We start from the raw sequence: 26,921 nt of genomic DNA, 5'->3' as shown, positions 1-26,921 counted from the left end.
GGAGATAATAGGTGGGTAATAGGCAGTCCAGTCTCCTTTTGTGCCTGGCTAAATAAATAAGGAGGTGGAGGTAGTGATACGTCTGGAGTAAATGACACAGTAACTCAAAGAAGAGAAGGTGAGATGGCTGCCATTTTCCTCGCTACTTGTTTATTTATGCTGAATAGGCCTTGAGTGACTGCCAGACCTTGACAAAATAAGATAAGAGTTCCTTTCTGCATATCCATCAGCCTGTCACATGGGATACGCTGACAGGTCAGCTGAGGAGAGGAGCACTATACGTTATACAGTATACGGGTCTATTTTTCACCATCTTACTTCACCTTTTATGCTCTTTCTTAGTCCCACTATCCATCCATCTATCTTTATATTTCTTCCATCACCTTGTTGTTCATAACTCGCTTTTTATCAGCTCTCTTTCTCCCTCCCCTTGTTCCTCTTTCCCTCCGTATCTCTGTTTCATCTCTCTCTGTCTCTCCCCATCCACCTTTGTTTCTATTTCCTCCTCTCTCCTCCTCTCCCTTCACTCTCTCTCTGCCTCTCTTCCCCGGGGTACCAAGGTTAAAAACACTGGGAGGATTTAGATTCTGTTAGGGCCCCGTGATGAATGAGGGTGTCACCTCCACCGCACTTCCTGCCTCTCCCCATCTAGCGCAGTAATCATCTCCAGACATTAATATTTAACATTATCACGCATCACAGACCAGCCGGCAATCTGTGATTATCAGCCAATAACAAAGAGGAAGAAGGGGGAAAAGAGTCCACCTCAGCGTCTCGCTGCTGCCTTAAGCGACAAAAAAAAAGCAACAAATGGCATGAATAGGGGGGAAAAAGGCAAACGATCTGTGAGTGTTTGTTGTGTGAGTTGTTGATGGTGGCCAAACACAGTAAATATTTAATGAGGCTTGTCTGGTAAGCGTTTCTCCCTGTACTCTCAGAGGATTAGTGGAGATGCAGAGGGCTAAGGAGATAATTACTGGGTTTAAAGCTAAACCTCATTCAATGTCTCTGAAGGCATCAACATCAACTAAAGCTAAGGTATATGTAGCTTAAAACATTATGGTCAATGTATATGTCATAAAGATGTCGCATTGACTAAAAATGTCCTTGTATGAATGTCCATGCACTTGAATGTTACTTTCATATTTTTGCTGTAGACCTTTAAGCAATAGTTGCCAACCTGAGGTCTCAAGAAAAATCTCAGGGGTAAGAAATCATTTTTATGATCTTTCTCTAATTTTTGCTTTTTGTGAAATACTGGATACATTAAAATCCTTCAAATGACAGGATTATGGAGGGGAAAATGACTAATTTGGTTGAAATACTCAAAACTTGCATCCACGTTGAGGTCATGACCCATGATGTGGGATGACAAGTAGACATTAGGTAATTTTAAAGGGTCATAAGCCAAAAAAGTCGGGAACCACTGACGTTATGGTCTGTGGAAGAGTTGCAGGGAGGGGTCTGTGAAACTTTTGTGGCAATCACAAAATTGGAATTAGTAATAGTGTGAAGAAAAATTCTACTGTTGTTCTCTCCGCTGTTTTATCTATTTATCTATGTGTTTTTTTATAAGGGCAATGCACATTGATCAACATCACTGTAAATGCACCAGGGTCAGCCAAAAGGCATATTATCAACTGCTGTCCCATAGCCAAATGTTAAATTAGCCACTTTATATAATTATGCTGCTGTTCTTATATGTATTTATGTGTGGGTGTGTGTTGAGGACTGTTTGTGAGAATGGTCTATGTGGAGTATACTTATATTGAAAATTATTGAAAATGTAATAAAACTAGTGAAATAATATGAATAATTATACTGCTATCCAAGCTAATCACCATAAATATAAGCGAGAATAAGACGCAACGCCATGAAGATACAGTAGTGGTCCCCAGTATCGACTCTGTGTCTCCTGGGAGTCAATGATGTGCAGAACAGGTTGAAAACTCCCACTGCTGACAATATTACCTCCAATAACAACTGTTGAAGGAGAATGGGCAGTTTATTGTCTTTTACTGCCAAAAAAAGAACTTTGTTATAGTAGCTATGCATGTGAATACAAAATCTAGCATAATAACAAAAACAAAAACAGTCCCTACTGCTCTTAGAGTGGCAATTTTTATAACATGTTTTGAATAATGCATTCAAAATATTGAAAATGGACCCGAGGATGTGAAATAAACATCAGTACAGCTTTGCCCATAAAATCTCATAAATCCAACACACACATACACACGCACACACACATGAACACACACACACACACACAGACACACACACACAAATTAAATAACTCCACTCAAATGATATTCTCTGTGCCTGAGCAGCAAATAGGTCATCTTAGGCATACATTACATGTTCGTAAATGTGTAAATGTAAATGTGCCTGTCTGAATGAAAAATAAGAAGGAATTTGGATTAAAACTGTGATTAATTGCGCTCTTCATACATTTAGGCAAAACAAGGTGATCAAAATTAGCTCTTTCAGTGTTTCATCTCATTCTCTCCAGCTGATATGGTGAGCTAATAAAGCAAAGTGATAAAGCTACAACTCCCCCCCCCCCCCCCCCCCCCCCCCAAAAAAAAAAACAATAAAAACCCAACAAAAAGACCCACCTCAAGATACATTTCCTGCATTTTTCACTCAGCCACACTCACATCTCAATTTCTGAGAAATTAACCGAAAGTGAGCACATGGTGGAAATCAGTTGAATGTGACAAGTGGCATGTGGAATGCAAAATTGGATTCAATTAGTTTGCTGATTTCAACTCATATCCATGCTCCCCCTGGCGAGAATGGTGATATGCATTACGGGCAAATGGAGAGCGGTGATTTTATGCTGTGCAACACCTTTAACAGGCAGCTGCTCGGAGACGGCCAACGCTGTAATGTGTTTCTGGCTGGAGCTCAGGAGAGCTGGGCCGGGAGGAGGCGTGATAGCATCTTTACTGCCTCGCGCGAACAAGCTGCCCGGTTGGTCAGTATAGATGTGGTGATCGGGCTGTTTGTGTACTGTATGTGCAAGACTGTGTACTCATGTGCCAAGTTGACTACTGAGTGAAAGTTTGACTTTAGGCTGGCACTTGGGCACTGATTTGTGTGTGGGCGTGTGGGTGCATGTTTATAAGTTTATGCATGACTGAGTTATGGATTCAGGCAGTTCCTATCTCATTCTGTCTCCATCCACAGACCTTTCTGCTTATTTTTCAGGTGTTATAGGCTGAGGGGATACACGTTGAGGAGGAAGAAGGGCAAAAAAAGAAAGAGAGGGAGTGTGTATGTGTCAGCATAGTGTCTGGGTGTCCTCAGACTCGCTGCTTATTTTTATTGAAGAATATACGTATGGGGAGTGGAGAGTGAAGTATACTGCATGTCTTTACTTCTTTGTGTGTGTGTGTGTGTGAAGGGGAGAGAGTATGTGTATGTATGTAAGGTACAAAAGGCTGTGTGTGGTGTCTGGCCAGCTTTGGGAGGTGAATAATAAGGAGTCGTGCCTCTCCAGCCTCCTACCATCATTACACTCATTATACTTCTAATTGGACTGGGAGAGCTGTGTATGTGTGTGTGGGAGAGAAGGAGTGCGAGGAAAGGAAAGCATGTGCGTTGATGTATATTATGATGCCTACATATACACACTTGTACACTGACGTTTAAGTGAGTCGCCACAGATGTGAGATGCGAGAGTGACTAATCCTCCCCAGTGCCTACATCTTTATCTATTGTGGTCGAGTCCACGGAGACGGAGGCCTAATGTTCCTCAAGTCTCTGTGACACATCAGTTCAATTAGTAGCGTCGACCAAAACACACTTTGTCAAACACAGTCTTCTCTCTCTCTTTGTCTCCCCACCACTCTGACTCTATAATGAAGCCTGCTGTCGGCCAGGAGCAGGTCTCCTGGCTACACAACAGTGCACACATGCACGCACACATACACTAACACTCAGTGAGCACTCTGAACAATACAAACACACACACACACAAGTGTGTTCACACATCAGTGTGCCTACACAAACACCGGGTACTTAACTTTCATTTCATAGCCTGGCTGCACAACTGAACTCCTTGCAGGTAAATAGAACAGCTCTCAATATCATTAAGCAGCTCTGTGCGTCCTCAGTTCTGCATGGCTCATATTTGACTTATTTAACTCACGGAGAAAGAGTCAAGATGTGCAGTTCAGAGGAGAACAATGGTCCTTTTTGATCCGCGGAAGTGAGATTTGATATTTGATGTACTTTACTGTATAAAGTAGGAAATGCCAAGGTGAGTGATATCTTCTTGAAGACGGAACATCTCTGAAATAAGCCGTCTTCCATTAAAGTAAAATACCAGGGTGCCATTTACTGTAGAGATGTAGCTCATTTAATTTTGGTTTGATCTAGTTAAAGTTATTTTACGATGTATGCAGAAATTATGAAAGTGGATTTTTTAAAATTTACACATTTGGCATAGTTTGTAATGCCTTAATGTAGGTGACCTGGTGGCTATAAAATATGCACAATGTAAAAAGACATGGATGTAATATTAAATTTCACAACACACACATTTTTAAATTATTTCATGGAGGAGATGTTCGTCTCTCCCTGTGAGTGTCATATGATTGACAGAAAGATAAGTACGCTGTGATGAACACACTGAAACATAAACACCAAAAAGTAGCCACAGAATAAAAATCCAGAGCCAAGACTACATATTTGCTTTGATGCATTATGGCCAATATGTAGGTGTCTGTGAATATTTTTTTTCTGTAAATCACTGCTTCTAGAAATTTGAGATTGAGCCCTGAAAACTGACTGTAGCACCATGAATAATGAAAAGAAAATGAATCTTTCTTTTTCTGTCTCTTATGATTATGAACAAGTTGAACTCAGTCAGCATTTATATACAGTATGTTTTTCAACTTGGAATGTGAACTTCTTTAAAAGTGTTCAATTAGGGAATTATTTTCTTTTAGAAAAACTATAATTTATCTTTCAAATGTTTTTTTTTTGTATCAAACCTCTTTTTCAGAATACCTACCCTTAATGGATAATGACTAAGTGCTTCATTGTTTTGAAAAAAATGACTTTTTATCCAAGGTTGACTGACTGAACACATTTCCTCTTGTTTAGCAAAGCCTTTGAGTCATCACAGAGCTGAAGATGGGGCTAAGTAATGTACTCGTGGTACTGTACATCGGTGTTGGGCCACCAGAGCATCGCGCACCATGCATATTTATTTCCAGCCCAGACTTTGCAAGCTCCTCTGAGGATTCAAACCTGTAATGCAGATACAGTGAAACGAGAGAGATGAAGCAGCGCCGCGTGGACCGGGGTTCAGACTGATGAAGTTGCAGTCATGTGCCCTTTTGCATCAGCAAAATGAGGCGCAGAGCACCTCGGGACTAAATACTTCCCTGATGATAAGACTGCTGAGGCTGAAGGCAATGACACACACAGGGCCACATTAGGGCAGGTTTGAGGGAAATAAATCCAAGAGTCTGTTCTTTTAATCATGAATGTAGCAACATTTTGTTTTCAGGGGTCGCATAGTGAGTAGAGACACTTGTGGTTAAATTAAGGTGTCCTTGACCTGAATCCCAACTAGTTTCACTTGTGCTATTCTGAATCGTTGTGCTGTGAGCTCCCTGTGGAATGGATATAAGCGTAGAAAATTGTACTTCAGCGATCAATAGAGAATCACAAAAAATAAATAACTGAATAGATTTTTTGCTCAGTGATTCACTTTACAGCATGTTGGGAGTGTTAACCATCTACCGGTGCACTGTTCTAAAAGTAAGTATTAGTAATTCTTGCAAATTCTCTGCCTGACATCTCTGTAAAACACCAAGCAGATGTTACCCTACCACTGTCAATTAATGTCTGGCAAACGCCTGGAGCTGACCACAGGTGGCTGCAGCAACATCAATCCTGACAGGTAAATATGAACGTACACTCATACATACATGCACCGACATCTAACACATTTATTTTAAGGTCTCGGGGCGTTTGGTCTGCAATGTGTGTGTGTGTGTGTGTGTGTGTGTGTGTGTGTGTGTGTGTGGGTGTGTATGGTCTCCTTCTGTTTAATTAAACATGGATCTGTCTAGGGGAACAGAACACAGACAGATGGCACATAAAAACAAACTCCATAACACTTTTTTTGGGGGTCTTTGATGAAATTAAAAGAATGTTTTCCCATCACCCTTTATCTTCAAGTGTTGAATACAAATGTATAACTATTTTCATTAAAAAGATGCATGCCATTTTAATTTTTTTTTAAGTTCCTTGCCTTAAACACTGAAGCTCTGCTTCCTAGAGGCTTTAATTGCATTGAGGACATTGTTATACATTAACTGTTGTGCCATTAAGCATCTTATCAGAGTTGTAAATGAAAGGCAAGCAAATGTTTCTTTGATCTGAGTAAATATGCAGCAATAATACTTGTTAGCCAAGCTGTCCAAATAAAATCCTCCCAAGAAAGCAAAGGTGTATCTAAAGTCTGCATGTAATTACAATTCTGGTGGCTGAGACGGCCCCAATTAGCTCATGTCGCAATGTTAGAAGACAAGGAGTCAATAGGGAAACAAAACAAAACAAAAAGGGACAACAAGTGAAAGTCCAAAAGCAACAGTGAAGAAGAAGAGTGTCAAACTGCTAATGATTGAAACAGAGGAAGTAGAGGGAGCGGGTGAGTCTACACAAGATGCCTTTCTGACCTTTCCCACTGACACAGCTCTGCTCTTTCTATGTCACTTTCTTGTCTGTAATCATTACGAGACTACTCCTTCCCCAGATACCAACTGAGCTGTAGCTTGTCTCCAAACTGAGGATGAGTCAAAAAAAAAAATACTGTCAGTCAAAGATAGACTTTCCCTTTTGGAAACAGCAATGCAGAGGTACTGAGATTCCCTCGTGCTCACCATCAGTCTCCGTTTCTGAACTGAGTTTCCTTTAGGAATGCCCCACATTCCCAGGATGCTTCAGTGAGGATAATGGCCACTACCTAATGACAGAAATAAGACAGCTGCCATCTGTGTGTGTGTGTGTGTGTGTGTGAGAAAGAGAGAGAGTGAGAGGGAGAGATACACGGAGAGAAAGAAGGTAGGTACACGTAGCAGTAGAAGATATGATGTGACTGCTAAATTGCTGCTTAATGGGAGGTCACTCTTTTCATTTGGGTGTTCTGCAGCTACTAATATGTCATGGGCAATTATCAGATACTATATATGCTCTTGAGGTTGCGAGGCCTCGTGTGGGATGTTTCATATGCTGGCAGGGTATTATTTAGCTTCACAACGGGCCATTACACAACCTGTGGGATGTGCTCTTTTAGCTTAATGTGATTTGGGTAGTTGAATGCTTTTTTAGCAATTGGAAGCATATAAAAAGATATCATCCAACACCACTTTAGTTTTGCAAAGTGAATCTCTGTGTCCAATCATTTACTCCACATACACGCAGATAGTGAAATATGTGCTTATACACATATCAAATACATGGTAATACATTTAAAAAAGTAAGCTTTGAGGATCAACTTTGTCCTTTTGTCCTTACACCATCCAAAACTTACATTTTTCTATCAAAATTGTAAGTAAAACACACAAACAAACAAAAACACTCTTCGAGAATCCAGTGCATCCACAAGGCCCTGACCCATATTCTTTAATTCATTTCAAAGAGGGACACAAGAGGCTACAGCTATCGTGTTCATTCCTTCTTATTTTTACCAGGACTGTGGATGAGGGTGTGTGTGTGTGTGTGTGAAAATAGCACCAGAAATAACACCAGCATCACATCATTCTGTCAACAAGGAGAACGCAGAGGCTCATATTTCAACACTTCCTTGCATCATCCGTGCTTTGGAGAGAGCTTTGTGGCAGAAAATAAGCCTATTCATATGTGGAGTGATTACAGTGTGTGTGTGTGTGTGTGTGTGTGAGTGTGTGTGTGTGTGTGTGTGTGGTATTAAATGGGTCTTGGTAATAAATCTGATGGATGCTGCCACTGTATAAATATAGCCAGGGGATTTGGTCATGTTAGATGTTCCAATTTCATCACCAGTGACTGCTCATCGCCTCAAATGGCTCAGGCTGTGATCCTAAACAATGAATAGACAAGAGAGAAGGACATATAGATGGATGGTACATGTGAGAGCTTTTGTTTTTTGCGTGACATACCTGACCACACCCCGGACAGTCGTTGCCGTTCTCACAGATTCTTCGTCGTGACTGGATGCCTCCGCCACAAGGTACGGTGCAGCGTTCCCATGCCGACCAGGCCGACCAGTAGACGTGCGGCGGGCAGGGCAGGTGTTCATTACAGTACCTGGAAAGGAGAAAAGGGCTCAGTTTGTAAGTTTGTTTAATCAGGTAGCGTCATTGAGATCAAGATTGTTTTGTCATGAGAGACCCGAGAGCAAAAACGCAACCAGTATACAGCACAAAAAAGAGGTGATTAAATGTCAGACATCCATTAATCAAGCGATAAAAAGAAAGAAAAACAATTCATAAAAACAGAAAAACATCTCCAAGGGATATGAAAATATTAGAGCATACATATTGGATGTCTAGGTAATTGCTGGCTGTGGTGGAAGAAGATTCTTTACTGAAGTAAAAGTTGCAACACCACGCTCGTATGTAAAATATGGAAGTATTATAGCAAAATATACTTTAAGCATCAAAAGTAAAAGAACTAAATGCAGAAAATTGAGGATTTTATATATTCTTGTTGGTTACTTTCATTGATAACAATTCATCAAGACATAAAGTTTTGTATGTAATATCTTAATTTGTACAGTAATTACAGTAAATGTCTAATAAATATAGTGGAGTAGAAATGGTATAAAATAAGAATACTTGAGTAAATGTACTTGTTACCTACAGTCTCGTACTGTACTTACAAGATAAGGTAGTTTGAAGTATGTATGAATGAAGTGGGTAACTACTGAATCCAGCATGACAGCTTCCTTCGACTCGTCTCTGGAAAATTAAATAACTACTTTATCTGAGGGAGCACTAAAATTATATGTGAAGGCCACTGGAGACGTCACCACACTTTTTAGCTTTGCCGCTGAACTGAAATAGCTACAAAGAGCTCATACCACAAAACAGGGATGTCTCAAAAAAAAAAAGGCGTGTAAACTTCACTTAAAACAAACTATAACAAGCCCAACATATCTGTTTGATGTGGCCATTGAGTGCAGAGAACACAGTGAACCAGAACATATGATTGAATCACGCCACTAGAGACAGGTTTGTGACATATATCTGTGTGTGTGGTGTAAAGGGCAGCGTCGGAAGGATAAAAAAGCACAAGCTAAGAAAATTCAATCTCAAATCTTAATGAACATGCATATGCATTTTGCATAATTCATTGACACAGCCTATTAAAAAAGCCACAAAGATGCATACATCATCTCTAATTACATCGTTTTACAAGACAGGATTACTGCGATGTCTAAAATACTTACTGTAATTACTCAGTCCTCATTATACAATAACGATAGGCGAATGCCAGCCTTATTAGAGCCATATAATTTATTTTATAACTTTTTATGCATACTATAAAATTGCTTTTATTGCTATTTTGTTGTGTTTTGGCACATGACTGCCTTTTGAAGAAAATTGAGTCCTCTTGTGCTAAAATAGCTTTAACTTTATTCCCTTTCTCCAGCGGCTCAGGCTGGATATTTCCATTGTACTATTCCCAAATACTTTGCTATTGTTCATGGTGAATCAAAAGCTAGATTCTGTACACCCTGGTTGTTAAAATCCTTAGAGCAGTCTTCTTTTCCACTTTTACTAATCTGCACACTTGTAGTGGGATGATACAGCGGGGTTTGGGGGAGCGGGGTTGGAGAAGAAGTGTGTGTGGATTACAATCTTGTACATGCCTGAGAGAAGAAGAGATGTACAAACACACACACACACACACACACACACACAATCACATTCATGAATGCAGGCTTGCATACAGACACAAAATTCCCCTGCTGCACCAATAAAAAACTGCTCTCATCAATACACAGCAGATTTAGAGCTTTAAAATCATCATCATACACACTTTTAATTATTTCCAACAAGTCAGTGGCGTTGGTCCATCTTCCCTTATCCTTTATGCTCTAAAAACACACAGAGCTGATCAGACTAAACCGCTGCTAATTACTTGCTATAGGCTGAGTAAGCAGTGTGGACGATGTCAGAGTGCTAAGGGAAATACCAACAGAAGGTCCATAAATGCAGGCATTAAACAGCCAGATTTAAGCCCATAGCGCTTCTGTGCAAAAACATTTGCTTTATCTTTAAAAGCTCTGCCTGCTGCAAACAATCAGGATAAAACTTATGGGACGCCTGTTGGCTAAAAGAAAGGCCTGAAAAGAGGTGGGAGAAGAGGTTTAATTTGTCCTTTGAATCTTTTTAGTTTTTGTAAACATGTGTACATGTGAGCTTGTACCCTATACAGGCACATATGTGAACATGAGGCATGTGCATTAATCCAAACAGTGCATTGGTACTCCAGGCAAGAACAAAGTGTGTAGTGAGGCTTTCTGCAGACGTCAAACACCTCTGAAAGGAGGTCTGTGCCCCATAAAATAAAAGCCGTTCACGCTATTAAAAGAATCGTTCAGTGTTCAAAAGCTGATAAAGTGCCAGTCCTTTTCATTCCATGCAGATTAAAGCTTGTACAGAAGATGTTACCTATTTCACACATGGGCAACTATAAACAACAGATGTGCAAGAAGTTTTTGGACACCGTTGCACACGGTGATCTTCCATTGAAAGGTTTTCCCTATTTTCTCCAAGCTTTGGCGATACACGTTGTCTGACATGCCTGGATATGCTCATATTGGACACACACACACAAACATGCACGCGCACACACAAGCAAACATTTCCCTGCATCCTATCTTTTTCTCCCTCAGGCAGTCACAGACTGACACAGCACAATTCATCTGTTAACACATTTTCTCTTTCTATCTTCCTGCCTCAATGTTCGTCCGTTGGTCTGTCTCTCTTTCTCTCTCTCTCTCTCTCTCTCTCTCTCTCTCTCACACACACACACACACACACACACACACACACACACACACACACACCTTGTACAGATCCTTTTCCAGCCCTCATAGCTGGCCCCTAACAGGCCTAAGGTGTTTTAAATAGCTGAACAGAGCAAGTACTGAGAGCAGGAAGGGGAGATGAAACAAAGGAGATTAAAGCTCGGAGAAAGAAAAATAGAGAGGGCGGCAAAACCTGTTTCTGGTCTCCTGCGGTCTTTTGTGCCAGCCAGCGTTTTTTTTTTTTTTTTTTGGTGTGGTTCATAAGTAACTGGGCTGTGCCAGTCACTTCATATATTTTCCACAGAGCTCCTGGTGGAGCAGTCCTTGAGAAAAGGACCGCTAAGGACTGCTCTACCTGGAACACCAGTGAGTGAGAGAGAGGAGGGTGAGAGGCGAGAGGAGTGAAAGAGGAAATGAAAAAGTGCAGAGAAAAGAGAGAAAAAAGGATGTAATATAAGGTTCATTCTTGAAGGCCATATCCAATTACTCATACATCGTGACGCTGTTTCTGTTGCCATAGTAACGATTGGTAACAATTTATTTCTCTTCATTCCTTCCCTGTTCTCTCTGAACTGTATTTATTTGCACTTTTTCTCCCTCCACCTCTGGTTAACAGCAGAAGTCGGATGAAAAACATCAGCATAATGCCTCGCTCAGTAACACAGACACTATGGACAGAGAGGAAGAATGCCTTAATTAAGATATGTCACTTGTTATTAAGATCAAATTGAAATAATGTAATAAAGCCACTGCCATCTAATTTTCAAACGCCCCAGAGCTGTCACAGCTTTACTTATTCCTTTTCTGATTTGGCACACTGAGACGAACAAAACTTCAACTTTAAAACTTTTCATCTCCTGACCTTTTCTACCTGGGCTGCTTTGTATGTCTCTTTGTGCTTCTTCACATACTTTCTCCTTGAAAAACTGTTTTTTTTTTTCAGACCTTGAAAGTTGCTTAGAAACCACACAAACATCTTTAAAAGGCGATTATTCTACGCCAAAGCCTCCAAATCTTCAAAACGTAGACTCGGTCTGTGTGTGAAAGCCAGATAATTACCCAAGCACAGGCCTATCCCACACATTTCTTAATTGGCTGTCACAAAGTTGGACAGAAGTGGAGGGGGAAAAAAAAAAGGAAAAAGAAAAAGTCACAGTCAAAGTCATACTTCCTAACTGCAGGTTGCAAATTACGGAGCAAAAAGACATCTTTCTTTTCTTTCACATGCACACAAATCCAAACACGCATATACAGAAAGTATTCGCTTTAGTCAGTACGCATGATTGCATGTATAAAATGTAAGTATGTGTGTGTATGTATTACCTCTCTTCACGGTTCTGACCCACACACACTCGTCCACCGTGGCGTGGGGTTGGGTTGCTGCAGGAACGCTGACGAACCTGGAAGCCGATGCCACAGCTGGTGCTGCAGGGAGACCAGGATGTCCAGGGAGTCCATGCTCCGTTTCTATGGAGACAAACAGAGGAACATCAATCTAAGTTACTTCAGCCGCTGATGGAGAGGTGGATAACAACAATAAGATTGCAGCTTGAAGATTTTAATAATAGCCTCACCACATGAATCCCCCCGAGTTCATCACCCCACGAGAAACTAGCTCATTTAACTCTGCTTTGAATACGGTATAAATTTAAGCTGAGCCATGCCATATGTCTTTCTGCAATTGAAGGTATAAATAAAAGCTATTTAGCATCATTAATAATAGAGATAGCCTGAGAAGATGTTTTCAGTCAATTTCCTGTCAGATTCTGCAATCTTTGTTGTTCAGGATGAAATAAATGTCTAGACAGAAAACCCATTCTTCATTGTTGGTTGCACACAGGACAGGCAAGTTCTGCAACCAAGTTATTGCAACCTGCTGTCATGATTGCCAAATGATTGGTGGTGGGAAATTAGTTGATCAACAAAAAATGAATCAATTACTATTTTGATAATGATAGTCTGAGAGTTTAAGGGAAGTATAGTTAAAAAAATGTATTTCTGTTTTAATTTCAATACATTACTTTGGGGTCTGGTAACTTATTATGGACATTTATCACCAAATTTAGATATTTATTAGACAAAAATATTATTCGATTGATCAAGACATAATTTATAGTTTAATTAATAACAAAAATAATCATTAATTGCTTCCCCATTATCAGCTCACAAGGCTTAACAGTGTTTTTTATGCAAGGGTGTGTGTTCACATGCCATGTTCAGCAGGCTGAAGACTGATGCACAGCAGCAGCATCTCAGATTTTAACAATGAGAGTGTCATAATCAGTACTAACACCCAATCAACACTTGTTAGCCTCAAATAAGTGACACTGAATATTCAACACAGAACAATTTACTGTGTGTGGATTTCACAAGCTGTCCTCACAGCACCCTTACACAAGTAGGTGTGAGGGTGCTGTGAATTAATAAATAAATATCTATATCTATCCCTCTGATGTTCTATCCATCTGTCTACATAGAGAGAAAGATCTATACATCAAATAATAATAGTAAAGACAGAAGACAGATTTACAGATATGAGCTTATGTATCATCAAAGAAATTTACCTGGAGCAGTTGGCGACCTCAACACTGATCCCATGACACAGCTGGCCACCACACTGAGGGGCGGGGTTATCACAGGCTCGTGTCCGACACAGACAGGACCCTGCACTGCCTCCATCATTGTGGCTACAAGTGGACCATCCTGACCAGGCACCAAAGCCTCCATCAACCGTCACATTACGGACCTGTTGGCGAAGAAGAACGTTCAAAAATAGAACTTTCAAAAGTAATGGCTTTTCTCAGAAACCGGTCATTGCATTAGATGATGCTCTCAGGAATGCGTTGCTCTGGGAAACACAGCCCACAGCTATGGTGGGTGCAAACAGAAATCAATTTTCCTCAAATAGATGCAGAAATTACATCATCTACAGCAATCTAAAATTGTTCAGTTACAGGCACGAAAATGTACCTCAAACATGAGGAAGATATATGAAAATTGTCTGAGGATATGATGAGTTTCCAAATAAGGAAAAAAGAGATTCAGGGGGGTAAATGAGAAGGGTGAATGGACACGCTCAAAGGACAGAAATATGAGGAAATAAAAGTGGCTGCATAAATAGATATTTGAAGCAAAATAGAAAGAAACAGAAAGGCTCCGGTATAACAGGAGCTATGAATTACGAGTGATGTCCTGGGCATACGAGCTAAATGCACACACACACACACACACAAAAAGAACCGGTGTGAGATTCAGAACTGAAGATGATATGAGCTATGTTGCCGCTGCATTTCAGGGTGATTTAAAAATGCAAAAAACATTTTCACATGGGGAGAAGAGAGAGTGTGATCATTAGCTGCTGTGGCAGAAGCAGAAATAACGTTTGCCCTCCACTCTTACTGGTAACTGAACTCTGCTGCGTTCCTAAATGGGGGACGCGTGGCTAAGACAGACAACATTTGCATTAAGGGACTGCCTAGAAAGCAAACAACTACAAAGAGACGGCCAGTATCACATCTCTTTCACCAATTATTCAATTATTTATAGCTGAGAATATGAATGACATGGCACATATGTGTGACATTATCTGTTCAATGACTATACTAAACACACACAGCCAAAGACAGTAAAATACCTATTTTTTCTGGTGAGAAAAGTACATGTACTTTTATTAAAATGGAGAATAGAATCTTTTCTTTAGAAAAGAAGGACACCAGAAATGGGATGATAGAGTCTGAAGGCTATCGTGTTTTATGTGGATTATAAGAGGAATAATTAAATTTTCATAGACAGAAATGATGTATTTCCCTTTTTTTAATCTCAAGAATACTGTAGCAGCATGTCTTTTTTTCAGAGCGTGGGTTGATTAAAGTTACTTTACTGAACTGAGGTCCTTACTATAACATTTACTGTACAGTCATTTCCATTTTACCTGAGTGGAAACTTAGACAAAACATACAGAACAGTGACTAAGACTCTATTGTACTCTCCCTAAAACCACAGAGAGACTTTTTTTTTTCCATCTAGACATGAGACTGTGGTGCCAGATGGCGTTTGTGAATAGGTTGGTAAAGCGTATCTCCTGTCTCTGCCTACACAACGCGTCTCAGTGTGCAAAACCCTTGACAGGCCTCCAGCTCCAAACTTCCACTTTGCAACAGAGCAGACATTCAGTCACTTTAGCTGTTTTTCAAAACTGCTAATGGACTCACGGGGAATGAAACTAACTGATAGAAGACAATGTCATGTTTTTTTTTTTTTGTTTTTCTTCACTTAGCATAGAACTATTTTCAAGCATGAAAATTTTCCCATCCTGGCCTGGCTTCATAAATCCTATTGTATAGCCATTTCTCTGTCAGCATACAAAGTTATTACTGCCGGAGTTAATTCATGCTCACCCTAAATGGATTGGACCTGGTTAGACCAAGGTTAAGTGGGTAAATACATAGTCCATCTGTGGTGTGGGCAGTGGTATGTGGCCACCTGAAAATACATCAAAACTACAGGATTAGTGGCTATAAAGCTGCTGGGAATATGGGTATTATCTTTAATCAGACCTCCCCATTTAAAATACATGTGCACAATATGTAATACACTTCTTATCTAAACATAACATTACAGCTTAGCTAACCGGGTCCTGGTTGACTTACAGTAATTACTACAGAAATGCTCTGATTGGCTGTGGCAAATTTTCCCCCAGCATAACAAGAAAATGTTGAGCTGCAACACTGACTTGGCAAAAATGCTCGGTTATACACATATATGCATGTGCATATGTGCATGTCTGAATGCATATGCGCATACAGCGTTAGCTACGTTTCTGCCAGAGCTCTGCTGACAGATGCCACTGGGTTCTCAGTGGCTTGAGTGCCAAATATTTGTCTGAACATGAAGCCACATAAAAGGGTACGGAGGAACACAACCCTCTCCGATGTGACTGGCTTGAAAATGATGTCTGTGAAACGCTGAAAAAGCAGAGCCATGCTGAAATTGATAGGCTTACCGCCCCCTAATGCTGCTCCCAAATTTGGTGCACGTTGAAATAAATGGAAGAGCTGTTTTGCTAATGAACAAGCAGTCAGAGGTGAATGATTGAGGCAGCGCTCTTGATCATTCCCAGGGTACAAGCCGCTCCCTGATAGTCAAGTTGTTCAGTCCCAAGATGCCTTTCTTTGGCAAGGATATGTTTTTCAGTCTGGCTTCTGGGGTTGTTGCTTGTAAGTTGTGAGTGTATGGAGAGAATACAGAGCAGGCTGTAGCTTTCAGAGGAGAGGAGCACAGATGAATGTGAGTATTAAATTCATGTGGAGAAAAGAGTGAACATGGAGGCTGAGTAACGATAATTGTGTTTTTTTTACCAACTTTTAAGTTTCAAAGTAGAGACAGAAAAGGAAGCAAGTGCACCACAATGAGGTAATTACAGATCAGGGAGCAGCTCTACGATACTCACAGGGCATTTTGTGATGCTCTGCTCCCATTGGCTCATACGGACACTCTCCTCCAGTGTGGTGCATTTCTTCAGCAACAGATCCCAGCCGCAGTATGGGTCTCTGGCCCCCACACACGCTCTGGAGGGAGAAAAGAAAGAATAAAAGTTCACTTTTAATCGGCTTTTATTAACCTGTCATATATGAGTACAGATGACTCTGCATTGTGACAGGACATGAAATCAAACATGAGCTCAAAATGCAAAAAAAAAAAAAAAAGAGAGAGAAAGTCGGACGATAAGGAGGTGGGAGAGTGATGGGTGGAAAAATAGGAATTGGGGGAGATAAGATGAGAGAGGAAGGTAGGGGAGATAGGTAGAAGGAAGGAAGAGATTAGAAGAAAGAGGAAGAGAGAGGTGTAAAGGCAGAGAACTTTGGAGGAGAGGAAAAAGAGGCAAGTGCAAAGAAAATTAACTGGGAGGAGAGAAGCTACTGAAGAGACAGAGAAGAGGAGCGCGATAAGAAAGGCAGGGATATGAGAGACAGGCGGGAGAAAAATGTTAATTTTGTTTATTTATGAATGTGGAGCATTGGGATGCTCCACAATGCTTACTTTGCATCAGCATCCTAAAATTATGTCTTAACACAATGTGCTGACTGATATTTCAGGTAATCATTAGGCAAATGCCAGGATTATAGTTTTGTGTTCACCATACACACGTACGTTTCTGACTCAAATACCTTATCAGCCCAACAAATATTCACTGTGAGAATACAGAAGCGAAGATAGCTAGATCTGTCTTTGCCGTATCTGCTTCAGGTGGTTTATTGAGTGCAATAAAAAGCCTGATGTTACTCTTTTCATGCAAATATGCGTCTACGGTGACAGCACAATGACATGTTTCGGAGCCTGAGGCATCAAAGCACCCTGATATGCCCCTGGTGAAATGTAACCAAAGTTGTCCGTGGATTCCATAACAATGATCCGCACGCAGACACAAACACAAGGACACAAGATCATATGCTTCCATCTGTATGTAAATGCAGAAAGGCAAACACTCTGTGCTTGCTTGCAGAGACACGGCGAGTGACGTAACGTCTGTGTGACTAACAAAAAGCAGAGAGTTATCGAGTGTATCTGTTCGGACGGGGATATCAGGGGAGACAGCAGCAGAACAAAATGAAAAGGAGCAAGAACAAGCTAATACCTGTCTTTCAGAGGGCCTTGAGGGCCTTGCAGATTGTACACTACCCATCAGTGAGCCACCCAGCACAAACAGCCAAACAGAGAGACAGCCGTCTAATATTTCAAACAGGTAAACCTCAAAGAAATGTCAGCGATGAACTCAGTAACTCCCTGTAGCTGCCAGTCTGTGCGCACGGGTTTATTTCTTTTATGTGTTTTTTTTTTTCTGACTCTCTTGCACTCTCCTAAAAAAAAAAAAAAAAAAAAAAGTAAAACTGTGAAAGAGGTGATGAAGTGCCATAATGGCTGCAGCATATATCACAGAGCCACAGCTGTAATATAAAGCCTTAACTCTTCTGTGTATTCCAATAACAGCTCATTGTGTGAGAGATAAGGAATGCAGGTGTGATTCCTTTCCGCGTGCAATGATGGATGGGATCCCAATCTCGTGTTGAGTCTTCACATCCCAGCCTCTGTCTCAGGTTTTCTTTGCCAATATTTATGCCTTGACGGATTGTCTTCCAGACAGACAGAAACTCAATATATCTGATAAACACACACAGCTGCAGCAGGACTGTGTGCGAGGCGGAAAGCGCACAATTTTGTGTGTGGGTCAATGACAATGAGGGGAAGACAGTTAGACAGAAAGAGGGCAGCCGTGGACACCTCCAGTGGCTCAGACAAAAGCTGATTTACAGGGTTTTAAATCTCAGCAAAGGCCCCTGACCACCACACAGGCCTGGCGCTCTCAGATAAAGAGCATCTTATGAGAGAGGGAGCTTTAAAACTTTGTCGTGTGCACATTTGCTTTTTGACAGTTTCCAGTGAGATTAATGGTGTTTGGGCATGTACTCACTCTCTGCTCTTGTGGTAGCTGCATCTCTTGAGCGGGATCTTGATGACCTGGTCTCTTACACCCACGTAAAGCTCGCTGCGGCTGTGCAGGATCAGCAGACTTCGGATCGGCTGCCTCTTCCTGGGCGGGAACAGCTCGATCTCCTCCAATAGACAACTTCCCGTGGACTGATTGAGAGGGGAAAGCACTTTCCTGATAGTACCATAATCTGGAAGAGAGGATTTGATCACAAAGAAGAAGGAGGGTTTTTAACAGCAAGAGGAAAGGTAAAGTAGTGGAGGAAAGAGCAAAGGAGGGGCAGGGTAAGAATAGTAGAGGGGAGTTTGAAGAGGGAAACAATACAAAAAAGCATAACTTGGATGAACAAAACTGCACGCAAGCTGACGTGAACTCAGAGTGAACCACACAACAATCGCTCTCTAACAGAGAGGCTCTGAAATAACACTGTCAAAAAGAATGGTGGTGTCTGGCGTGCCAAGCTTGGTTATGCCATCAACATTCAGTGCTGTAGATGCCACCGGGGAATTGGTATGGCACCTGAATACATGATTTCTGGCCTTCATTTCTTTGAGGGGATAGTTATAAGAGGGAAGAGTGTGGAAATCCATGTCATTGTGAATACGCCCTGACCTTTCTTTTATGTAAGGTAGGCCTCCTGAGATGAAGTTAGGGGCAGATTTTCTTTTGGGAGAGCTAAAACAAACATAATCTATTATACATGCAATCCCTTGGGTGAAGAGAAAGTAATTAGGTGGATAGTGATGCAAAGGGAAGAAGGGTGAATTGCTAATAGATACTTTCAAGGTGGGGGATGTAAAGGTTAAGTATTGCACCAAAGTTTCCTTTTTCTCAAGGCATATACTAAGACTCCATAACAGGTTAAAATTTTGGTGCTTTGGCGAACCAGGAAGTTTGAAAAAGTCTTTTGCATTTAACTGAATTCTCTTCACGCTAACTGGAAGATTAAAACACTGCTGCAAGGTTGAAATTACTAATGAGCGAGAGCTTGGTGAAATCTGCTGCAAGCCATGCACTCATATGAAAGAACCCTACACTTTGACATGTTCGGACCTCCAGTTGGAGCTATCAGGTTCTCCACATAGGCCCGCAATCAGCACAGTGCGTTAAAGTGTTAATAATTGCATGTGATTAGGTACAGTATGTGTGCTAGCCAATGGCCTTGGCAGCGTATCAGATGTTTTCATTAGTGTCTGGTTATTGTCTGGGGAACTTGCAGTGTGGGCAGCTCTGCTACGACGCTACATTGATCACAGCACCATGCAAACAATGAGAGAGGAGTTTTTGAGGTAGATGCCAAGCATGGAGCCAGTGAACTGGAATAGGTTGTGAGTTTGCGTGTGTGTGTATGTGTGATATCCTAAAATAACACTGACGCTACAACAGGAAGATCATGTTGACATTTCCCAGTGGGTCTATGGTACATTAGCACAGTGAAGTGGGTCACTACGTTCAAATTCAGCTCAGAACACCCGTTCATAATCCGTATTGTATGTATGAGTATAATACTGAACAGACACCCAAACCCCGGTGTGTATCTAGTGTCTTGCTGATACAGTTTTTGGCACTTCGCCAAGTCTAACATCACATATTGTCACACCAGTATGATATAACAGTCTGTTATGAACTAACCGATAAGCAGACGCTGCCACGCATTTCAGACAGGGAAACTGTGTAAGGGTTAAATCAGAGCTGTGTGTTATTAATTACCCGTCTGTCTTCTTCTGACGCATGACTGTTGGCAGTCATTTATGATCTCTTAGAGAGGGATTGATATGTGTGCACAGTTGTCTGTGCATGTGTATATTATAGTGTACGGTGCATGTGTGTGTGCTCTGTCAATGCATATGGAGGACATATGGAGGTAAAGAGCGATCAAACTCGTGTCAGAAGACTAAGCTTTGATGTCTCCTTAGAACTACAGATCTATTGCTTTCATTATTCTTCTCACAGGCCTCTTTTTTCTCTTGCATAAAGTGCACTTCAAGGGCTAACAGCCCCTGAAATCGTGGTTTTATCTATAACAAACAATATTCGTGACAATAGAAGCAACAATCAAAGCTTTAGCTTGGAAAGACAGGCAGTAAAGAGTTTAACACTCCAAAAACCCAGCTAATCTGCTTCTATGTGTGTTTTGATCAAATTTGGCTGACAGTGTTGGCAACATCATCATCATCACATTTTGTTTCAAATATTTCTAAATCCTGATTGGTGCATGGAAGTATGTGACATCAGCTTTTTCCAATCAAGCCCCGCCTACTTCAATTCAATGGGCGCTGACAAAAATACAAAAATTTCCCATGTGAAGTAACCAAAACTGTTCTAACTTTGGCAGAAAATGATGTGTTAATTTAAGAGCACATCACCCATAATAAGAAGCTGGTTGTGAAAAAAAGAAAAAAAGGTTTTCAGGGCCTTTAAGAAGACACGAAATCACAGAAGACACAAAAAATATACCAGTGAATAAAAAAAGATAGAAACAAATACTGTACATGTATGAAAACAGACTGATTTTGCTAAATATGCACTCATGCACTGAAAAAGACATGTCATTTGTCAGGAACATACCAGTGGCCAAATAGATGATGTGAAACAGCATGTCTTTCCCCTGCACCACATCCACCGCCACATGGGTGAAGCGAACATTGTCCTCCATGAAGTAGGGCACTGGAACCACGGGTTGGACAACCTCATGCATTAGCAAAAACTTCTGAGCGTCCTGCAGGTTTCTCTCTGTCAGGTTCACATAGGAGCCAGAGTCAATGGTGCCGCACTGTGGAGATGGAGAGATTGGAAAATTATAATATATATTATATATATTAATAAAAGCCAAGTGTACATCTTTGGGATGACAAGCTACTTTAATAAGCTTAAGATTTCGTGGCCAGACGCACAGAGAGAAACGGGAAAAGAGAGGGATTGAATGATTAAATGAACAAGGCTTGAAAGTCAATTGCTGCTTCGTTGTGATGGTTTGTTATCCTTTCAACCTTAAGGCTTTGTAGTCAATACACCAAGGCTAATGGAAGGAGAATGAATGAATGTTTGACTGAGCAATCTTTTATTAGATTTTTTCTCATATGCATATATATTGCTGGTGAGTTTTATTCGTGCGCCAATAATTATGTTTCTGATTGTTCGCGCTTTATCTCAAAAATACGTTAATATCTTAAAAAGGTTTTCATCTTCAGAGCTTCATTGATGCTATTCATAATATCACAGAAAAAAAAACGCTTTCTCTTAATGCAGAAATATAATTTAAACAAAGGACTCCCCCTAAAAATAAAGAATCAAAATGACACGTGCCCAAAATGGCAGGACCTGCCTAGAAAACACTGCAGTTGCAATAACAGGAGTATCTCACAAATAAACACATATTAATTTGGTTTTATCAAACCTTGTTGACTCCAAGTTCTCATCTTGTGTCCTCGTAGAGTTTTGCTACCATAGCAGAGTCAGTGCCACAGTACTTGCTTATAATGTGAAATATCTGATATACAAGATATTTCCCAGAGTGCAATTATTAAAAGGACTTTAATAACCTGCACTGTTTCCAAATGGGAGTTAAAAACAGGATGCTTTCAGGGGTCAAAAGTGTAATTTATACTTTTGTGCTGCTAAAGGTTGTGTTTTTTTTAATATTGAAGCAATTTCAACATCTCTGTTCATTTCTTTAGTTCAAATGACATTATTTAAACTGTATTTCTTATTCCTGGGAACTAAAATAGCATGTGATCTTGGACAGAGGTTACAATTGTTATGACTGGAACTGTATAGAATATGATATCAAAGGCAGATTGCTATCAGAGGCAGACACTGTAGGAAATAGACAGTCTTTCTTTTTGTTGCATATGTATGTTTTTTGGGGGAGGAAAGCAAGAGCAAAGTGAGGCATAAAGCCAGTCCAATTGAAGGGAGAGCTGGAGGAGTAAAGCTAACCATGCATGTCCTTTTCAGTAAAAGAAGTCCCAGGCTGGGGTCAGGATTGAGGATTGAGGCCTCATCCACAAAGAATAGCCTACTTTAGGACAAAGAGCAGAGAAAACCAAAATAAGCTGTGCTTGACAATAACAGTAATCCAAATAACTGTCTTTGTTTTGAGCATAGTATCATGGAGGCACTGGATGAATGTGCTCCAGGCTAACCATATACAACCTGGTCATATTTAGCTGAGACTGGACCTTGGGTGGCGATTAGTTCCCACTGACTAGCTACAGTGGCAACGGCACAGACACTTTATACAGATCAATCTCTGGCCTTCCCTGGGTTGACATATGAGAATCATGGAGGGCTTCCCTGGGATGGGCAACGGATCAGTGCCCTCACCACATCAGGAGATGGGAAATTAAAGCCCTGAAGGACAGGGAAATGCAAAACTGTGTATGTTCGTGCACTTGTGCCTCTTGCTTATGCCAAAAATGTGTGGCTCATGTGTGGTGTGGGCTATATAATAACATATGTCTCAGGTTTCCTATTGTGGTTCGCCTTCGGTGTGTTTGTCCTTGCATTCCATGCATGTGTGTGAATCCTAAAGCATCTCCATAATTGTTTTTAGGCATGCTGACCAGTGGAGGTCTATGACATCTATGGATATAGAAAGATAGATGTGTGATTTCCACAGTAGAGTCAAGGTGAGGGCCAGAACCATCATTTGGCTGAGGGCCCATACAACACTCAGCTGTCTCGCTCATCATCAGCGCAGTGTGCTCTGCCAAGATGATAAGTGTCACTGCAAAATAGGGTTGTTTTACAGCATGTTTTTGCAAAATGGGCTTTTGTCTAATACGCCTCCCAGGTTATTCAAAGTTTCAGCATCCCAGTAAGATCTGATTAGAATATTTTGTCAGTTTTGTCTCCAAATGATCACGATCACAGTAAACTTACACTTCTGTTTTTGCTGCACTCAAAATGTTAAGATAACAGCATCTTCCATCAGTATTTGGCTCAAAGTCTAAGTTAGCATATTTTCCTACATATGGAGCTTAGGAATGAATGCCTTTTTACAGTAAGCAATTACAGTGTGACAGAAAACCTATACAACACAGAGACAGTATTAGCTCCTAACGCACAACGAACATGACTCATAGCCTGAATAAACCCAGCAGGATCAATCCGTGTGGTTCAAATAAATGGGGGGATTTTCTCTGCAGACAGACGGGGAATTAAGCTCTCAATCAATGACCATTGTGTGTGTTGAGTGATGAGTTCACAGTCATAATTATCCCTATTTGGCAGCAATATATATCCCACTATTTTCATGAATGCATTTGCGTACACGATATGTAAATGGCCAGTGATTTTTATGGGTGTAGGTTTCCTGTAGGTGCATATTTGAGCATGTACCTGTGTGTAGTTGTGTGTGTGCACAAAGCACTGAAGAAAAAAAAAATGGTCAGGCCATAAATCCTGTGCTCGTAAATCTAATCCTCCAACATTGACAAATGCTTGATGAAGATGTCACTGAAACGTAGATAAAGTGTGCATCGGTCCAGCGGTGAGGAGCAGCTATTGTGCCCTAGCTTAAGTGGAGAGATGGGGACAGAGAGGAAAAGCTGATCCTAGTTTATCCTTGAGGAACACAGCCTCATAAAAGCCTGTGGTATATAGACACCCCTCTGTGGTGCACCTACCATATGCTGAACAGGATAAATCTGTGGTCAGCACTGACCAGATAGGGAAAACAGTTTTTTCTAAAGGGTAAGTAAATTTTTCTCAACTAGCAATGATAGGCTGACATGTGAATGCATGACGGCAGTGAGAGGCTTTCTATATTACAGATTCACGGTGAGTGCATGTTTTTTTTAGGAAACTGTCACAGCTAGTGCTTTTTCTGCATGAGCATTTATCTACTTTTTTCTGCATGAGCATGTCATTATAGATAATGTGTGTGTGCAACTTTTTGATAGCTGGCGTTTCGAATGCTCATGCATCTGCTGGCCTGACAGAAACATGATCGAGGGCCTGTGATGGAGAACATGTGTGGAAGTGAGGCGTGTGTCACCCATTGGCAGCCAGGCTTCAGAGGGAATTCAATCCCTCATGGAGAGCTGCATGGATTAGCTCCCTCGCTATCTGCTAAGCCCGTTCCATGAGAGCCACTTCTTCTGCTAATAAAACATTCTCTCTGTGTCGTCAGTAAAGAGCAGCTCCTCAAATCGGGATAAGGTGCCCCAGCTTTGCTCGGTTTGCCCCTCCGGGTTTTTAGGACAGAATATAAACATAAAGGGCCACTTGTGCAAAACAAGGACAGTTTATTGGGAAGGACTACAGTTCACAGAACAAGGTTATGAGACATTTTAAAGGAATGATTGTGCCATTGTAAAAACCACTGGATCTTATAACGAGCAGTCGTTATGTGTGTGTTCATGAGCAGAGAGAGGGGTGATTGAAAGAGAGAAGAAATTAATGAGAGTGAGGAGTTTGCTGGGACTCTGAGGCAAGCTCATCAGGACGGACACACATTTATGTATCAGGATACGCACACGCATAAAGATGCAAATTACCTTAGGCATGCACCCAGCCACACATATTGTTTGGCTGATTGGGCAGTATGTTGGTCTAAATTACCTCAAGCATGAACAAATGATCCTTAATGATTATCTCTGGACGATAACTCACATGCATGGTTCATAAATTGCCATACTGGACATGTTTTTTCAATGTTTGGATTGTTTCTGAGCTGCTGAGTCTCAAAACAGTCCAGGCAAGAAGAGCTTCTCTATATTTTTGTTACCTGAAAGTCTGGGTTGGGGTTGGGGTAGGGCAGCCAGGCCGACCGGGAGTTCTCCTGGTACTTGAAGGGCCCATGGAAAACCTGTGATATGGCACTGAGATTGAAGGCACACACAGCAGATGCAGCAATGCTGTTTCTGAATGTCAGGAACAGAAAAAGAGGGAAGAGAGACCCAACAAAGGAAGATAAGAGGATAGAGGGGATGATGGATGAGAGAGGGAGAAACAGAGATAAGTATTAGAAGAAAGAAATTTAGAAAAGGACACCTTATAGCAAGAGACTGTTCAGATTTTGTATTTGTAAGACTGACCTCTGCATGTTTGTATTTGTTTGTATTACTCTCAGCCAACAATACAAATCAAACACTGGACAGACAGACACATACGCCGGTGTAAGTGATCGTCATTATTGGATTATAAATCCAGCAATGGGACACAATTAAGCTGTTCGGCTTGTCTGATTAACTGTACAGATCTCGAGCCTGAAATACAGCTTTGACTTTTTAAGCTGTCAGTTTCAACAAGTACCGGTCTCCTCCCACCGAAGAGAAAGTAAAGAATGAGAGTATTAACTCTCAACTCAAACTGTGAGACTTGGGCGATGTGAATTATAATCCAATGCGGCTGTTCATTAAACTCTGTGCCTGCAGGGGGAAATGTTTCCAATACCCTTCAAAAGACTTCTTTTTCAGCAATGTGAAGGCATTGACCATAAAGAATAGATTACTCAGCTTTTAATAATGGTCTGTGCGTGCGTGCGTGTGTGTGCACATGAGTGTGTGTTTGTGTGTATGGGAAAGAAAAAAAAAAAGAATGATGGAGAGACAAAAAGAGGACAGGGTTGTAATGTTTATGAAAATAATAGTTTTCATCCATGGGTGCATACCATCTCTTATAAGCACGATACAGAGTACAATTTTAATAAGTGATGGTAAGCTTCTGTCACTGGATTTAAATGGGAAATAACAGCTTGTATAAGTGTAGCCAGTTTGGGTGTATATAAGAGAATATTTCTAGTGGCTATTCAACTGAAGATCCACTTGGCCATGTAAAAAACATGTTATATGTCAGTCAATTTTATATACTCAGTGTGCATGGTGCCAAAAGGTCACATGGCCTGTTAACATGGATGTAGTCGAGGTGTCTGTTTACACAAATGTGTGTGATGTGATGCCAAAAGCACTGAATTAATCATGGGAGCTATTCTGTGGGTGCATTAAGAACAAGATTTAAAAATCAGAAAATCTGAGTGATATTAACATGCTGTGCACTGAGTCTACCGTTGGTATATTCTTAACAGTGCAACTTATACAGACTATCAAATAGAGCCGTGGAACTGGCTCTAAAATAACTAAATCTTGTGATCAAACGATTTGATAATTGACTTAGACTGATTATTTACAAAGGCTGGATTTCCTTCAAAGTATGCAAATTATAATAATTTGCCAGGAAATCACTTGTGATGGAAAATGAATTTGTCAACAGAGATATTTGTTAAAGGAGGCCTATTATGCTCATTTCCAGCTCTATATTTTTATTCTTGGACTCCACTAGAGTAGCTTTACATGATTCACAGTTTGAAAAACTCTTCTTCTTCATAAAACTTTTTTATCTCTTAACAGCCTGTCTCTTAACAGGCAGTTTTAACTCCTGTCTCTCCCA

The 26,921-nt window shown here is 40.8% G+C and overlaps 1 protein-coding gene across 1 annotated transcript in view; it reads right to left on the bottom strand.

Moving 5' to 3' along the window:
- Nucleotides 1–26,921, bottom strand: part of sema5a (sema domain, seven thrombospondin repeats (type 1 and type 1-like), transmembrane domain (TM) and short cytoplasmic domain, (semaphorin) 5A) — a 123,483-nt gene that overhangs the window by 25,419 nt on the left and 71,143 nt on the right. The window contains exons 9-15 of the mRNA XM_067578039.1: nt 25,261–25,396; nt 21,096–21,300; nt 18,510–18,717; nt 16,491–16,608; nt 13,606–13,787; nt 12,365–12,508; nt 8,163–8,310 (exon numbers count right to left, since the gene is read on the bottom strand). Coding sequence (XP_067434140.1) covers nt 8,163–8,310; nt 12,365–12,508; nt 13,606–13,787; nt 16,491–16,608; nt 18,510–18,717; nt 21,096–21,300; nt 25,261–25,396 — 1,141 coding nt within the window. The remainder of the gene's footprint in view (nt 1–8,162; nt 8,311–12,364; nt 12,509–13,605; nt 13,788–16,490; nt 16,609–18,509; nt 18,718–21,095; nt 21,301–25,260; nt 25,397–26,921) is intronic.

Source organism: Thunnus thynnus, chromosome 21 (assembly GCF_963924715.1).
Source record: "Thunnus thynnus chromosome 21, fThuThy2.1, whole genome shotgun sequence".
NCBI lineage: Eukaryota > Metazoa > Chordata > Actinopteri > Scombriformes > Scombridae > Thunnus > Thunnus thynnus.
The sequence above is the reverse complement of the archived record's forward strand: the minus strand, read 5'-3'. Positions and strand labels throughout refer to the sequence as shown.